The sequence below is a fragment of the Rousettus aegyptiacus genome, unplaced genomic scaffold (genome assembly GCF_014176215.1).
Source record: "Rousettus aegyptiacus isolate mRouAeg1 unplaced genomic scaffold, mRouAeg1.p scaffold_m13_p_10, whole genome shotgun sequence".
Classification (NCBI taxonomy): Eukaryota; Metazoa; Chordata; class Mammalia; order Chiroptera; family Pteropodidae; genus Rousettus; species Rousettus aegyptiacus.
In genome coordinates, this window is record NW_023416285.1 from 67139610 (window position 1) to 67153566 (window position 13957).

Consider the following 13957-nt stretch of genomic DNA (forward strand, 5'->3'; position numbering starts at 1 on the left):
CCCTCAATAATTTCCTGTCCTCTTTCATTGCAGCAGATCTATGTTCTCTTTTGCTTGTTTGTGTGTCATCTGTTTTACTTTATAAACTCTTCAGTAACAGAGAACTTGTCAACTTTGTACATCATTATATACCCAGTGTCCAGAATAGTGCCTGGTACATAATATGTGCTCAATAAATATTTGTAGGGATGGGTGAATAAATAAATAAACTCTTCACTTAGGGAGCTCTCTTAAATGTCTAGGTAAATGCTAGTTCAAAATCTGTTAACCTTAGTTGTACATTGATCCTAAAAATTCATGCATAAATCTAATTCTCTACCTATATTAAATAAATTACAATTTTAAACTGAGTTGGATAATATTCCCAGAGATGATTTAGGTTCCTTCTGAGTGAGCTTCAGCTGGCAGAACAACTAGTTAAAATATATTAACTTGATCTTTTTCATTGTTGTCAAAATCCTGGACCTAAACTGTTTCTGAGGATTGTATTAGGGACTCAAGTGCTTTCTTTTTAAATGTTGACTTCTGTGCGCTTCGTTAAAAAGTCTTTAGGTCAACTCTAGTTGAAAATCTTAGCCTTTAGGTTTAGATAAAGAGCAGAGAAACAAAACAATCATAAAATGTCTAATGAATAATGGCCAGGATGGTGGTTCAGAATCTGTTTGTGTGAAGAACAGTTGAGGGACCTTGTGTTGTGAAGCTCTGAGGATGCAATGTGGCCATCCTCTGATATTTCTGGGCAGGGCCTGGAAGAGGGAGCACACTGTTTTTGAATGCGTCCACAGTGCAGAGATAGAACCAATAACTGAAAGTCACAGAGAAGTAAATGTCTAACTTAACTAAAATTAAGAACTTTATGGATAATAAAGCTGCATTGTATATGTATGGAATTATCATCTCAAGAAATGATAAGTTGTTATCACTGGAGGTAAAGAATCCAGCACCTTATGGTAAATTAGTTTCTCATTGGATTAAGGGGCAGATCCATTCATAATGGCCCATGAGCTCTGAAAACTTATGAAAAAAGATGAAAAAAATTAAATTTACCATAACTTTTCTCAAGGGTACTTTTATATTTGCTTTTGGAATAATAATGAGAAAATCCAGTGGAAACTTTATGGGGGGTTGTATTGACACCCCATGTTGCAAATCCGATAACAAGTGGTCACCTAACTGGCTTCATAAAGGATGAGTTGAATTAAATGTAGGACTTCTGCTTTGCCAGCTGGTTTGCAGATAGGGAACCTGCCATCCAAAGCCCTCTTTCTCTCCATTTTGACTCTCAAGTTCTCACCTAAATAAATGGTAAATATTTAAAGTGTATCACCTTGTGGAGTTGCTAAATTATCTGCTTTGGACACCTGTGTGTCTTGGCTCATGCTCAGAGTTAAAAATTCATAGTAGAAAATAGAACTTCTGACACTAAATAGTAAGCTCTGTTCCCCTGTTGCTATGCTTCTGATGCTTAATTCTGTGAGTTTTGCTTCTAAAATATTGATAATCAATCAAGATTGGAGCTATGCTATGTTACTATATTCCATTTGCCCTATATTCATCTTTTAAGCTTTAATTTTTGCTAAAATCCTGATAAGTAAATAAAAATTCTAGGTATAATTTTGTTTCAGCAACTAGGGAGGAATAAAAAAATGTTAAAAGAAACAAGATATATTAAAAATTTTTTTGGAAGGCACAATTTTTTCATTTCTTGTAAGTGCCCTAGACTTCCTTTTAGAAGTGGCAGTGTGCCCTGGAAATATGAGTGCATACTCCAGTTCTCAATATTTAAAGTTACAGTGAAAGTTTACTGTCATTTCAAATGCACAGATGATATGATTCTCCTGCTCTGACTCCATGTTACTGAAGATGGCCATAATATCAAGATTGCTTCTAGCTGAATAATCAAGATGGCACCAAAGTTGATACTGGAACAATTTTTTTAAAAAAATATTTCTATGCCAGCATTATAAAGCCTCTCTCCCACCATCCAAATTATACTCACAATTGCTACCACTGCATATTATTATTTTGCTACAATATTTTTGAGTTAAATTTTACTGATAATGTTTTCATAAAAAAGAAAATTTGTCTGCCTATAGTATAATTTCAGAAGGCTTACTATGTTCCTAAGTATATTATTTTATAAAACAGTATATATCAATCTCCAATGTAAATGTAACCTTGAAATCATCTTAAAAGCCAATTGGAAAAAATGACTTGATTTAAAACAATTTTTTGAAGAATTCAGAAATTATGTAAGTTCAACTAAACTTATTTTATTCTTATCTAAATGGAGAATAATTACATACTGCTAATTTATTTTAGTGGTTTATCTATGTCCCAATAACTTGATTGTGTCACATTGGGGAATATATGGAAACATTACCAAATTAAAATTTTTTTATAATTATAATTGTAAAAAACTTATATACAGTAGTAGATTTAAAAAAAGATAGCTTTTGCTATTACCAGCTAAATATTCTGAAAGTCATTCGTCGCTTACTTCCCTGATTTTATTAGAATTTAGATTGAATACTTGAGGTTCAGTTTATTCAAAGGTCCATATTTAAGATGTCATTTCATAATGTGCAAAAATCAAAACAGCTGCAAAAATAATTTAACAATTGCAGGTTTCTTTTGTGATTTATTAATCCTCTGTCCCATGGGTCCTGGTAAATATGCCAAGTAAAAATGAGAATTAGGTCTGTGTTGGTTAGAAGGGTATAGAATTTTCTATTTTTTTTTTTTCAGGGATGGTTGTGTGGTATTACAATATTCACACCAATCTTAATTTAAGCTGTGTTTTTCTGTTGATATTTCCTCGAGTCTATCTAAGGAGGACTGGTGGCTGTGGTAGTAGAGGGAAATAATGAGTTATTATTATTGATCTTATTCAAGTGCATGACAGTAATTTTCCTTTCAATAGACATAAAAAGAAGTTTCCTTTTGTAGGAGATGACATTTATACTTTTATCCAGTGGTCATTTACTTCTCCATATCCACTTCCCTCCATTCCACATTTCCTCACAGATTGCTTTCAACAATGGCTATTTTCTAGCTACCTGTAGGGCTCAGCCCAAAGGAGCCACCAACAGGAATGTAGGAAGAGAGGTTGGGTAGTGATGCCCTAGTTTCTTCTTTGCCAGATTACCTGGGTTGCCTGCATGCCACTAGGAGAAGCTATGGCTCCTGTCAGGCAGCCTTCCTTATGTAGCTCTCTGTAAGTTCCAGTAGCTGCCCCTTCCCTTTGTCCCTTAAGTCTGAGGGCTAATAGCAACCTGTCCCAGCATACGACACTAACCTTGCCAGCGTTTTTGTAAGTGACCCTTTCATTAAATGCCTTGCAGTGATCCTACTTCACCTGGTCATTTCTTTTCTACTGGAAATACGACTATTACCAATGAAAAATAAGGCAGATGCATTCCTGGTTTTTAAAGAGTTTCAGACTGATGTGATCCAAAACTACCGTGATTCTTCCCTTATTTCTCTTCCAATGTTAGACAATGACATGTGCAAACATTCCCCCACACACTTGTCCATCTCCATGTCTCTTAAATCCCATTTTAAGAGGTCTCTTAAGGCCATCAGAATGTGTTAACATAGAAAGCTGATGTTGGTCCATCACAGAGAGAACAGGCCATCTGTTCTTTTTTTGTCTTTCCTACCAGTAGTGATGAATCTATGCTTCTACGCCATTTGTGGATTTATGTTTCTGTGTTATCTGTGGCTCATATTTGTGAGAAGAGGCCAGCAAGGTGAGATATTTTGGAGCATTGGGGTGGAGTCGTAGTTTCTGGCTATACATTCTCTTTTTTAGCTTTAAGGTTTCTCACAATATAAAAAAGGAAACAGAAGTAAATTATCCTGCAAAACCTTTCCAGCATTAACATTCTCTTTAAGGCAGTGGTCCCCAACATTTTTGGCATCAGGGACCAATTCTCCTATGAGAATCTAATGCCTGATGATCTGAGATGGAGCTGAGGTGGTAATGCTAGCTGTGGGGAGCAGCTGCAAATACAGATGAAGCTTTGCTCGCTGGCCAGCTGCTCACCTCCTGTTGTGTGGCCCAGTTCCTAATAGTCTACGGACTGGTATCTGTCTGTGGCCCAGGGATTGGGGACCCTGGCTTTAAGACTAAGGTCTGCAGCTCTGGGAGCTCCCTGTGACTGTGACTATGTAACAATCATTCACTGAACAACCTAACAGAGACAAATTTAGGAATATATTTTTCTAAAAACAATAATGTGATTCCCATCAATGAATAGTACATCCTACCTCAATAGTATACCCCTGACCAAGTGACATGTCAAAGAAAAGTGTACTAGTTACCCACTGCTGTATAATAAATTGCCACACATTTAGTACCTTGAAAGAACACACATCTATTATCCATATTTTCTGTGGATCTGAAATGTGGGAATCACTAGGGTCCTCTGCTTCAGGGTCTGTCATGTGAGTACAATCAAAGTGTTGAATAGGGTTCGGGTCTTATCTGAAAACTTGACTGGGGAAGGATCCACTTTCAAGCTTATATGATTATTGAAGAATTTCAGTTTCTCAAGGGCAGTTGAACTGAGGGCCTCAGTCTCTAGCTGGCTATTGGCCAGAGGATACTCTCGAGTCCTTGTTATTTGGCCCTTCCTGATATGGCAACTCGCTTCATAAAAGGCAGTAAGGGAAAAGTCTGCTAGCAATAGAGAAGTCACAACCTTGTACTTGATGTACACGGTCTCAACTTTCTGTGTACCCTAATGATGGAAGCGACATCCCATTCCCTTCTCTTGGTTGGCAGAAGGTCTCTAGGCCAGCCCACACAAAGGGAGGGGCTTCCCCAGGGTGTGAATACCAAGAGGTGGAGATTGCTGGGGACCATCATGGAGTCTACCTGCCATGAAGACTCTGTTTTTTAATGGATAAAGAATTTTAAAACCTGAGCTCTCCTAATATATTTAAAGTAGTTTATTTGCCAAAAATAAAAAGTGGCAACTAAATGCAATGTGGGATCCTGAATGGGGATCTTGAGGTTATTTAAATAGGGCTCTTACTTTAGTTAAAGATATTGTACTAATGTTAATTTCCTGGTTCTGGTAATTATACTATAATTATGTAATGTGTTAGTTAGCCTTAGGGGAGCCTGGATGAAGGAAACTTTCCGTACTATTTTTATGACTTTTCTGTTAGTTAAAAAGTAATTCAAAGTAAAAAGTTAGAAAAGGTGATTTAAAAAAAAAAATTGTATCTATTTTGTAGCTGTATCTTATTTAATAATTTTAACATTATGTCTTTATCAGAACTTCATTTTTTGCAGATAAAATCTATAAAGTTTGTGGGAGAATGAGGATATGTTGTTCAAAGGGCACAAAAAAGAAAAAAGCTATAATTTGGGGGATAAATAAATTCAAAAATTGGGGGTAGATAAATTTCCTAAAAATTATATAGGTAAAATCCATAGTTTTTTGGTAGGTAAATTATTTTATAACATCTTTCCTAGTGGAAATACCAAAAAAACCCCCACTATTACTATATATTAGAACTATTCATATATATTTTTTTTCTGCTTAAACTGTAGTAGAAATGTGTTAGGAATTTTTGCACAATACCAAATACACATCACACATCAATTTAAAATAATCATCGTTTCTAAAATAGTATTCTGATAGCCAGATCCAGCTCCTCCCCTGTGCTGAGCACTCTTTTCAGATGTCAGTTGACTTGTTGCTTGGTTATAGACACTTATATTCCAAAATAGTGTGATCTGTCTCAGCACACTGTTCCACGTGCTGAAAAACAAAATACTTCAGCCCTTCATGGGCAGTTGGATTTCATGCAAAGCAAGAACAAATGGTTCTTCATTTTACTCACTGTTTGAAAGGACTGCTAGTTATTAATACTCTACCACTATTTCGCATGTTGTAGTGTGACGATCTAAAGCTTATGGGTCTCGGTTGGTTACACCTCTTTAGAGAGCTATTTGGAAACACTCTAGACATTTTTCTTAGGCTCTATTTTTAGAATAGAAGGCCTAAATGGTATTTTAATGTCTCTATATATTCCCAGAACAAATCTCAAGAAAAAAATGTCTATCGCCTTTTGAAATTTAGCAGAGCTGGTGGGATTATCACTGTTCCTCTGAGAAGCATTGTGTTAAAGGAGAAAATTTGATTTACAGAATGTTACTGGTAAAAGGACCATGAAAAATTAGCACTTCCAAATCCCTCACTTTTCAAATGAGGAAATTGAGTCTTGGTGTGAATGGACCGTTGGCCCAAGATCAAACAGTGAGGAGTGGCCATGTGAAAGTTTTAGGGTGGTGGGCTTACCCTTTCCTGCAGCAAATGATCGTAGTAAGAATCAATGAGAATAAGTCAGTTTCTGAGTTAAAGATTCAGCTATAGAACATGAAAACAATCTGCTGGGCTCCTGCAGGAACCTTCATCTCTCTTACTACAGATGATTCTGAGAAAATGTGGAGTGATCCAAAAACATATGGGTTCAGAAGTGAGGAATGGTCCAGGAATCACTAGGGAGAGTTGTGCCTCAAGTATTAGCTTTGTGGTGATCTCCCCACTTCATAATTTTGAAGAAATTCCAACCCTCCACCCCCTGTAAATGGCACCTGACATTTCATCAATTAGAGATCCTTTGCTCCAGCAAATCTTCTAATGATGCAAAAAACTTTGTGAGGGTTAAGCTTCCATCTGTTATTATGAATTACTCTGTGTTATTTTAATCTCTTTTCTTCTTTGAATGCCTGATTGTGATCTGCTCTCTTGGGGAATGTAATTTTGATTGTAGACAAAGAAAAAATGCTTAAGAGCACATAACATTCTGGTGGGGTGCTGGAGTGGGGGTGGTCGGGACGATATCAGACACGAGGACCCAGGTCAGGGACTAGAAGGCAAAGGAAGAATGCCAAAGCCAGAGCTAGCTTATTGAGCAGCTTTACTGCAGGCCGTCTCACATCTGGAAAGAAAAGAGGAATGACTTCACCTTTCCCTTATGTTTCTTACCCTTTTGACAAATACTGATTCTTTGCAGGTTAGCTAGGAGTTTTTAGAATGAAGGGAGAACCAACCACTGTATGTATGGCTAGTCCACTCAAAAAGCACAGATCAAGTTTTGAGCTAACCTTGAGTTATGCTTTTGGAACAGATGCTCCTGAAGTAAGCACGGACATGTAATTGAGTGGTTAATAGAGTGGGTCCTTGGGTTTGAATCCTGGCTCTTAGTGACCTTGGATGAATCTCTTATTTTTCCTGTGCTTTAGTTTCCTAATTTGGGTATAATATATAGTAATAGTATCTATCACTCAGGACTATAGTGAGAAATGCATGAGTTAATGCGTGTGAAACACTCAGAACAGAGCTTAGCAAAATGTGAGCAATTGTACAGGAATTCTAAGTTTGACACCTTTCTCAACCATATACTTAAGTTTTATTTGAAAAATTATAGTCTCTAAATTCTCTAGGATAAGTTAAAAGTATTATTTAAGTAATATTTTCTTAGTCTATAGATATTTAATATATTTCCTGAGCAGCAGCCAGATGTCTTCTTTACAGTGAGGTACTTGCTTTGACCATTTCATGTTTTATGTCCTAAACCTAATCTTTCAAATGCAAAACTCTCCTTCTACATCTTCACTAACAAACTTAATTATATATTAATATAGGTAGATAATTATTTGTCTATCAGGACTCTAAAAGATATTTAGTTTTAAGGCAGTTTCTGAAAGGAAGATCAAAAGCATTCGTACCTGAATGTAATTGCTGAGCACCCCTTTCCATATTTTGATAACAAGATCTTTCTCCCAAGATTCTTTTATAGGACTCTATCAGTTTTACTTTAATTCAGTGAATGGCACATCCTATTATGTTTCTGTAAATGATAGAAGTATAAGTTGGAGATTATAAATGTGCTTGTTGATCAAGGAATTTAAAGCCCTATTACTAGGCCCTTAAATGAGACTAGACAATATAGGAGAGTAGATGACTGAAAGTCCAAATATTTGGATTCTCTTTCCACTTCTGCCATTAGGATGCTGTGTGACCTCTAGTTCATCCCAGAATCTGGGCCTGTCTCAAATGAAGGATTTGAATGAGGTATTGTTTAAGGTTTCTTATAGATTGAATAGTGTGTGATTCTGCAGTATCTTAGTGACCCTACGTTTGTGAAGTGTGTGCTTTGTGTTGACTGACATATATATTTTCACTCCCAGTTTCCTTACAACCATTTGAAATGTCTCTCCAGATCACCGGCCAGAGTGAGGGATGCAGTCTATAGCTGAAAAGTAGAAAAAGCCACCTAGCTCTGCAAATAACAAGTCCATGGCCTTGGCTTTGTAATGTCCTAGTCCCCAGACATAGAGCTGTGGAGCCAGGAGTGTTTGATTGCCTGTCAGATGACAAGCTCTGGGCATCATTACTCTTACCATCAACAGACAGTTGTCTGCGTTTTTCTCTTTTGCAGAAGATAAAATAGAAAGATAATACTGCTTATAAACCGTAGATAAATACATTGTTTATAACTGTAGATAAAGAACTGAGTTGCCATTTATCTGTATGTTTCTTTTTCAGGGCTACAGTGAAAATTAAGGAACAGTTTTCTCTCTGTGTCTCAGAGATACTTTGGATTTCTCAAAGGGCAGATAAAGAAATGAGATTAACCTATTTTGTGACCTACTTTTGCCTTTCCAATTTAGGGGCCTTTATTTCCATGTCAATTTCCTCTTTTTGGTATTAAGTAGAGCTCTTTTGTTGGTTGACAGCTTTACTTTAGCACAGGAAATCTTTAAAAAATCATTGGAGATCAACGCTTCTATAGGAGATAGTTAGATATGTTATGGAACTAACTTATTCCCCCTAGAACTATGACAATAGGGTGGCTGAAATTCTTGTTATAGGATTGAATGTATAAATTTAAGTTGATAATTATAGTAAATATAAATTAAGATAACATTGCAGCCCTGGTGGCCAACTTTAATTTCATTAGTATTTCTAGAAGTAGTCTGTAAAAACATTAATTTTTACCTTTCTCTTTTCTTTTAGTCATGGACTTCTGCCTTGTAGATCCTTTTGTGAGGCTGCGAAAGAGGGCTGTGAATCAATCTTGGGGATGGTGAACACCTCCTGGCCCGATTTCCTCAAGTGCTCCCAGTTTAGAAGCCAAACTGAAATCAGCAACGTCAGCAGGATTTGCTTCTCACCAGAGCAGGAAAAAGGAAAGCAATGTAGGTGTCTGTGTTTCATTGCATTTTTAAAAGTTTTAATTGAAATAGATCATTTATACAAAGGTGTATACGAATAATGTTACAGTTCAGTAAACTTTACCAAAGTGACCAGACCCATGTAATCAGCATCTGATCAAGATATAGAACTTTAACAGTACCACAGAAACACTCTCAAGCCCCCTCCTAGTCATCTCACCCTCCCAAAAGAGCCTCTCTTCTGACTTCTAGCACCTTAGGTAGTTTTGCCTACTTTTGAGCTTGATATCGATTGGAGTAGTCCAGTGTGCTCTCCTTTTGCATCTAGTTGTCTTTGCTCAGCATATGTTTGAGAGATTCATTATGTTTTCATCTTCCTGCGGTTTATTCATTCTTACTGTCATATACCACAGTGTATTTTCCTATTCTACTATTGATGGATGTTTGAGTTGTTTCCAGTTATTATAATAATGATGCTATGACTATTCTTGCACATGTCTTTGATTGAACATGGTTATGTATTTGTTCAGCAAAAGAGTTTTTAAAAGCAGTTAAATCAATTTATACTCCTACCAGCTATGTGTGAAAGTGGCAGTTGCTCCAAATCCACCCCAGCACTTCGTAGTACCATCTTTTTCATTTTGGCAATTCTGATGATAGTGTTGTGGTATCCCCTTGTGGTTTTAAGTTGCATTTTACGATGAATTTGATTGAATTTAAAAAATGTTTTTGTTATTTGAATATCCTTCTTTCATGAAGTGTTTTCCAAGTATTTTGAACATTTTTTTTCATTGGGTAGTCTGTCTTTGTTCTTGTTTTAGAGTTCTCTATGTATTCTTGATATAAGCCATCTGTTGGATATATGTGTTGTTAAGATCTTTCCTCCCTCTTATTAGTGTCTATTATGGAATAGAAGGTCTTAATTTTAGTAGGTCTACATTATCAATCTTTTCTGGTTCTCAGATTTCTAGACTCTTATGCTACAGTATATAAAAGCATCTTTCTAAGCTACTAGGGGGGCCTTTTAGCTTTCACACATGAGTTATAGTTGCTCTTAGCTTTGAGTTATCCTTTTCTAGGACATTGATGCTTAGCAGTAAGCTATTCAATCCATTGTCCTTATAGTTACTTTCTTCTGTACTTCTCAAACACTTGATAAATTACCCCATTTAGTGCATTCCTTTCTATAGATATACTATCCCAATTAACCCCCATGAGGATTTTAACAATTAGACCATCCTTGTATGCTAGGGAATGTCTGTTTCTACCTGCCATCAAGGATGGCAAACTTCACTGCCATTTCAGCAGTGAGTGATCCAGATTGATGACCTATCACTTCATTCTCTTTCTTGGACCACTCCTGTGGCTGTTGCCAAGTTGGATTTTCCAGAAACAGTTACTGAGATGAAGTTTGTCATCTGGGGTATTTACTAGGCATCATCACTCGTGTACAAGAGGGGAGAGAAACACAGGATTGTGCAGAGGGAGATGTTGAAATGAGATCCAGACCCATTAAAGCCTTAGCTAAATCCACAGGGAGTTCTGGAGTGTATGTGGCCTGAGAGAGTTGTTCCAAGTTGGGACAGTGTCGTACCATGTAATGATGTTTCGATCAACGGCAAACCTCATATACAACAGTGGCCCCATAAGATTATAACAGAGCTGAAAAATTCCTACCGCCATGTGACATGTTGCTGTCATAGCGCCCTGGAACAATTCATTGCTTATGTGGTGATGCTGATGTAAACAGACCTACTGTGCTGCCGGTCATATAAAAGGATGACACATAAGATTATGTACAGTACATGATACTTGATAATGATAATAAATGACTGTGTTACTTGTTTATGTATTAACTATATTATACTTTTTTTACATTATTTTAGAGTGTATTGTTTCTGTTTATAAAAAAGTTTGCTGTTAAACAGTATGCTGTGTTATGCTAGCAACAGCTTCATACATGTTGTGTTCACCTCACTTTTTGATCGTATCATTTTCTCTTGTGTTTGATTTAATCTCATGTTGTTTTGTACAGTAACATGCTGTATAGGCTAGTAGTTTAGGAGCAGTAGGCTACACCATACAGCCTAGGTCTATAGTAGGTTACATCATCTAGGTTTGTGTAAGTGCACTCTGATGTTTGCACAATAAGACAATTGCTTAAGGACTCATTTCTTAGAAAATATCCCTGTTGTTAACCTGGGCATGACCGATTATCTGCCCATTAGACAGTCACTGGATGTGGTCCTTCCTGAGAAGGGTGTGGGTTGGGTGGGGCAGCTCTCTGCCCCTGAGGCAAAACCTGAAGGAGCTAAAGGCTGTTGACTGTAGATGAGGGCAATAAATTCTCTCCTGAAGGGCAGGCACATAGAGTGTGAACAGAGAGATCACCTTGATCCAATCAGATACTGAGCTGATTTTGCTGTTTACAAGACAGTATTAATAAGGCTCCATCAACCTCTGCTTTGTTTCCATTCTCAGGACTCACTTCTTGAGAGAGCCCTACTGAGAACCTGAGGTGTTTGCATTCTGCTCCTCCTTTGGCATCCCAGATTATAATATTTTTCTCCTTAGAACAACAAGATTGCTGGAATTTTCACTTTACTTTGCAGAGGTTTTCTGCTTAGCTCTTTAAGGCAAAAAAAAAAAAAAAAAATGCTCTTTCTGGCAAATGCCTTGAAGGGAAATCCTTCTGAGTGTGGTCTGTGTTTCCTTCCTCACTGCTTACTTGACCCCTGGATACCTAGCTCCTTTGGCAGCACCAAAATGCCTTTTTTTTTTTTTTTTTTTTTTTTTTTTTTTTGTCTCTCCACGCCTGTGGGACTGCCAAAAGCTCTGCTGGCTTCTCTGCGTCTTTGCAGAGGTCCCATGTCCAGATTCTGAGTGTCTAGCACCATGCTGAGAATTGGCAAATTCCACAAGGGAAAAAGCACCCACAGAATGTAGCTGCTGGTTCTGCAGTTATTTTCCCTCTGAGATCTTAGCCACTCACCTCCCAGTTGTCTCACCAGCAATTAGATGTCTTTAAAGAGATGTTTCTTGTGTTTTATCTGGCTTTTCTAGTTTTAAGTGATGAGGACATTGACCTACCACAAGTTACTACATTGTAACTAAAAGTAAGAGAGAGTTATTTGTTTGTTTGTTTGTTTGTTTGTTTGTTTTTAACACAGTGTTTACTAGAGGTCTGGTGCTATATTAGGATTCCCTCCAAAAGATGGTACATAGCAATAAGGTATCAGAAGGATGTGTCAGTGTATCTAAAAGAGAAGTCCTTTGAGTCTTTTATTTTCTCTTTCAACTATATCTGCCCTTGTTCTGATAAGAATGCTTTACTGGTGATCATTTAGAAAAAGTAGCCTAATGATACAGGACTTAAGAATCCACAGAGAAAATTTGGAAATCAAAACATTATTGGTGTTCTTTAACAGTGATGGTCAAAAGGCATTAGTTCTTAAAAATTAAAATAATGCCAGTAGTCTTTAATAGGTCATACTGAAATGCCACTTAATATAAGTTCTCTAAATATCAAAAGATATTACAAACCTTCTGATCTTGGAACAGACTGATGACCCATTTATATTTAAAAACATATTTAAAAAAGATAGAAACTGCCTAAGTATACCTATCTGAGATCCTCTATTTGTTATAGTCTTTTTAGAATTCTTGATTGTAATATTTTTTTCTAGAATTAATTTCCTGAAAACAGTTCTGATAATAGTTTTCAGAAATTGTTTGATGCAACATATTTCCAGAATTTAATTTTTCTGTCTCACACTCTATAACCAGGATGCTAGCCATCATAGATATGTTCATAATTTGTGTGTTAGGAAGAAAGCTACTGCTAGTTATGATCTTTGTGTATATATCAGAACATAATTTGCAGCATACACATACAGTTTCTAAAAATGTATTCATGCACTAAGAACATACTGTACACCATAAAAAGTTATTTATTATATAATATTGTCTTGATTATACATGGATTTATGCTGTAGGACCACTTATAAATACAACTGAGTTCTTTTCCCACTTTTTAATTCAATAAATATTGAATGTTCAGAACATTAACCTAGGTAAGCTAAAATAATACAAATAATTACAGTGTTTATAATATTAGTTTATACCCATCTAGTGTGTTGGTTCTCAACCAAAAATGATTTTATAGCCTCCACCCGGGAACATCTGACAATATTTGTAGACCTTTTAATTGTCACAACTCTGTGGACAGAAGGAGTTACAACAGATATCAGGTTGGTAAAGACCCACTGTGCTGCTAAACAACATGTAATGCACAGGACAGATTAAAACTACATGGCCCAAAATGTTAACAGTGCTCCATTTGTGGAACCCTGTCTAGAACTTTATGTTTCGCAAAGTACTTTCTAATAATAATAATAATGACAACAACAACAACAATCATGTTTCCTACCTTCAAGGAGCATTAAATCTAATCTGGTATACCTGTATTTGAGAAACACTGTAAAAAGAACATTTGTAACTACACCTAAACATGTCATCGCACAGAAAACTATAAAGGGACACAGGTTTAATGTTAATGTAGTGTAGTGGAGTCAGTTACATAAAGAAATTCTGAATTTAGGAAAAGGGAAGGGTCTCACTTGGCAAAGAGGAAGAGAGAAGTTGTCCTGGTGTAGTCATTCAGCCCTGTGAACTCATGTTGGGCTGCAGGTTCCTGCTTAGCCTTGGAAATGAATGATGATTAAAAGTTGACTCCCATCTTAGTCTGCTCCTTCCCAC

The 13957-nt window shown here is 36.5% G+C and overlaps 1 protein-coding gene across 3 annotated transcripts in view; it reads left to right on the top strand.

Annotated features, from left to right (window-relative positions):
* The window catches only part of CORIN (corin, serine peptidase), a 197658-nt gene that overhangs the window by 78427 nt on the left and 105274 nt on the right, over positions 1-13957 (top strand). For all 3 annotated transcript variants that reach the window (XM_016161189.2, XM_016161190.2, XM_016161191.2), the window contains one exon: positions 9042-9223. In XM_016161189.2, coding sequence (XP_016016675.2) covers positions 9042-9223 — 182 coding nt within the window. The remainder of the gene's footprint in view (positions 1-9041; positions 9224-13957) is intronic.